A 3941-nucleotide genomic window follows, 5' to 3' on the forward strand; every position below is an offset into this window, starting at 1 on the left:
TCCTGAGGGGTCTGCAGCCTCTCCGTGCCATCCCCTCTTCCCAGACCAGCACAAGACCCCTGACCTGGTGCAGCCAGAAAAGTGTTTTCATTCCCAGTTTATTCCTGACATGGTAAGGTTGAATGTAAGACAAAGAAGTCATGGGTTCGTTTATTTTCCTTAAGTAAAGAGAGTGCCTGGCTCCTGCTTTAGATAATGGCCCTGGGTAATACAAGACAGGTGGATACTGATGTAGGAGGGGAAGAATAATGGAATTTCTTTGTAGACCAGATAATCACAAATGGGAAAAGTAATAAATAATATATAAAGAAGGAAAGACATGCTTGGCTTGTCATGACATACACTGGGAGTCGTTTGCAGAGAAAGTTTGACAGCTTCTGGCTGGTGAAAAACGTCCAACCAGTTTCCTCAGGGCATCCTTGAGTTCCTGATTCCTCATGCTGTAGATAAGGGGGTTCAGTGCTGGAGGCACCACTGAGTACAGAACTGCAACCACTAGGTTCAGAGCTGGGGAGGAGATGGAGGGGGGCTTCAGATGGGCAAACATGACAGTGCTGGTAAAGAGGGAGACAACGGTCAAGTGAGGGAGGCACGTGGAGAAGGCTTTGTGCCGTCCCTGCTCAGAGGGGATCCTCAGCACCACCCTGAAGATCTGCACATAGGACACCACAATGAAAACAAAACACCCAAAAAGTAAACAGGCACTAACCGTGGTAAGCCGAATTTCCCTGAGGTAGGAGTGTGAGCAGGAGAGCTTGAGGATCTGGGGGATTTCACAGAAGAACTGGTCTAGGGTGTTGCCTTGGCAGAGTGGAAGTGAAAATGTGTTGGCTGTGTGCAGCATAGCAAAGAGAAACCCAGTGCCCCAGGCAGCTGCTGCCATGTGGACACAAGCTCTGCTGCCCAGGAGGGTCCCGTAGTGCAGGGGTTTGCAGATGGCAACGTAGCGGTCGTAGGACATGACGGTGAGAAGGAAATACTCTCCTGAAGCAAAGAAATAGAAGAAAAAGACCTGTGTGGCACATCCCAAGTAGGAGATGTCCCTGTTGTTCCAGAGGGAATTGTCCATGGCTTTGGGGAGAGTGGTGGAGATGGAGCCCAGGTTGAGGAGGGAGAGGTTGAGGAGGAAGAAGTACATGGGGGTGTGCAGGTGGCGGTCACAGGCGATGGCGGTGATGATGAGGCCGTTGCCCAGGAGGGCAGCCAGGTAGATGCCCAGGAAGAGCCAGAAGTGCAAGAGCTGCAGCTCCCGTGTGTCTGCGAATGCCAGGAGGAGGAACTCAGTGATGGAGCTGCCGTTGGACATTTGTTCACTCTCAGCATGAGGGCCTGTTGAAAGAAAGGAAGACGTTGACAAGTGAGGGCAGATTTCTCTGTCTCAATCCTATGATATTTGTCAAAATATCTCCTCAAAATTACTTCTCTTTCTTTCCGGGATCTGCATTCAACTCCCTTTTATGAGCTCAGGTTTATGCTTCTGAGTGTGGGCTCTTTCTTTGAACAGGCAGAAAACAATGTCTTTCACAGTGCTCTCAGCCTGAATGTGGGGGAGCCCTGAGGGACAAAACGCTCCCTGTCACCTTGTGCAGAGTGAGGATAGCTGGTCTGCCCTCAAGTGACCTGTTGGTCATCACGCAGCTGTCCTGTGCTTATTACACCTCTCTCTGCTGGAGGATGATCTCACTAACAATGTACTCAAAGAAGAAAATAGACTTCCGTGAGCTTGGAAGTGTTGAGTTTCAAAGTCCATTATTTCAAAACCCTCTCTCCATGAGCAGATAGTGATGGCCTGGCAATGCTACTTGGAGTTCTCAAAGCCGGGAGTTATTTGTCTCCAAGACTCCTCCCTGTTAGTGCTCACAGGTCCCATCCCACCCGCTGTGTGCTCAACTCTGCCCTGCAGACCCCTCCTGGCAGCAGGGCCCTGCCCAGGGGCATCTCCCTGTCAGCAGGTCCTAAGGACTAGATCAGATAAGCACTGACATTGCAAGCAAAGGTGGTGCTGGTGCTGTCTGTAGGTAGAGGTGTGGGTGAAGGCACTTTATAAGGCTTCTGGCAGATGTGCTGATCCCTCAGTGAAATGGGTCAGGAGTCTCAATGATGTATTCGAACCTGGCAGTTGTGTTCCATTTTCTTTAGAAACCAACTGAGCACAAAGACCCTGAAAAAGTCTTGATCTTTAATGTAGTCACTATCTTGACCATCCTTTTGAAACGTTACCTCTGCCAGTGTCCTGGGGGATGATATGGAGCTGTGAGTAGCTCTGACCCACACAGCACCCTCTCCACAGCAGAAGGACCCTGCCCTGCCGGGGGTCTCTCCTTCCCCACACAGCTTCTCCCCACAGCGCCGTGGGCAGCTCCCCCGGGCAGGCTGAGTGCTGACCCTGGCAGGCGGCAGAGTCCCTGCCCCAGCACACAGCCCCTGGGCTGCAGGGACCCTGCTCTCAAGGACAGCCCTGGGCACCCCTGGCTGCACCCATGCCTGCACAACCCTGCAGCCATCCCCGGGAGAAGGTGGCCTGTCCCTCTGACAGTGCAGCAGGGAAGCCCTGCTCTGGAGCACGGCCTCCTCCTCCAGACACCAGGGACATTCCTGGCGGCTGTGCCAGCTTCACCAGATCCCTCCACCACCTGCAGCTGCATTGCCCTGCACCCACAGACTTACTGTGTCAAGGGCTGCGAAGATTTCTCCTCCAGTGAGCTCTCAGCATCCTGCCACTGCCGTCTGCCTTTCCCCTCTCTGTGCCCGGCTCCTCTGCCCTCGGTGCCTGCAGGCAGTGCCCTCAGCCCTGCTGTGCTTTGCAGAGGAGCTGCTCCTGGGCAGAGCTGTCTCTCTGCAGCGCTGACCACTCGCCCTGAGCTCCCTCCATCCCAGGACCCTGGCCCAGCTCCACAGCAGAGGACCAGCCCAAGGTATTTTAAAGACCCCTCAGGTGGGTTTGGTGCTGAATATATGAACCTCAGACACTCAGAAGCTGCTGAAGAAACCTCTGAGGAAGTCAATTTAGATTCAAACTGCAAAGTTTCTTGTGGCTTTAATGGGTCCCACTGAGGGACACTGTTGACAAAGCCTCCCCAGGCTCCACTTAGAGCAGAAATGTGGAGGCAGTGATGGCAGGTAGGGAAAAGCAAAGCAAAGGTGGCTCTGATGCTGACGAAACCTGCATGTGTTTCATGAAGCCAAAGGGCCAAGCCCTGACCCCATTAACCAAAGGGCCAAGCTGTGACTCCCAGCCCCTGGGAAGGGAGATCCTGTCCCTCACCCATTCCTCAGGTCTCTTCCTGGGGCAGTGGGTGATGGAGATGTGCACCTGCCAGGCTCCTGAGTAGGGACAAGGGGGCAGTGAGGCCCCAGTGGTGCAGGGGACTGTGCCTCCTCATAGGCATCAGTGGCAGAAACACCAGCCGTGTCCAAATCAGGAGGATTTTGACTCTATTTGGGATTTTCAGCTTTTCCACAACCCTCTGTCATCTCCACCACTGGCTGTCCTATTGTGTTGCATCACCTGTGCCCCTGCAGGCTGTAGTCATCCACCCAGCTGTCCCACCTTGCTCTCACCTGAGCATCTTCCTTCCTTTACTGATATCGCACCGTTCTCCCTGGTTCTTTCTTGAAGTGTTGGGTTTTGGTTTTTGAAATCTTCCAAAAGCCTTGCACTGATCCAGACTCCTTCTGGGTGATCTGTTAAACCGCAACACTGGCCTTGGAATGAATACCTTTTCTTCATAGTGGAAATCAGTGTAAGAAAGAAATAATGCCAGAAAGTGCAGCTGGGGAAGAGAAGACTGTACACACAGAGAAAAACTCCACCATCTCTGAAACCTCTCTTCAAGCACTCTCAGGTTACTCCTATTCTGTCCGGAGTCTCCACACCAGTGACCCCAGGGCGTTCAGGCTCTGCACACTGCTTATCTGTTTGAGACCTCCAAATGCCATCT

The 3941-nt window shown here is 52.8% G+C and overlaps 1 protein-coding gene across 1 annotated transcript; it reads right to left on the minus strand.

Moving 5' to 3' along the window:
- Positions 1-331: 331 nt before the first annotated feature.
- LOC141936130 (olfactory receptor 14J1-like) lies at positions 332-1306 on the minus strand. The gene has a single exon (XM_074852852.1). It carries the CDS (start codon positions 1304-1306, stop codon positions 332-334), a length of 975 nt encoding a protein of 324 aa, XP_074708953.1.
- Between the last annotated feature and the right edge of the window lie 2635 nt (positions 1307-3941).

The sequence above is a fragment of the Strix uralensis genome, chromosome 31 (genome assembly GCF_047716275.1).
Source record: "Strix uralensis isolate ZFMK-TIS-50842 chromosome 31, bStrUra1, whole genome shotgun sequence".
NCBI classification, from domain to species: domain Eukaryota; kingdom Metazoa; phylum Chordata; class Aves; order Strigiformes; family Strigidae; genus Strix; species Strix uralensis.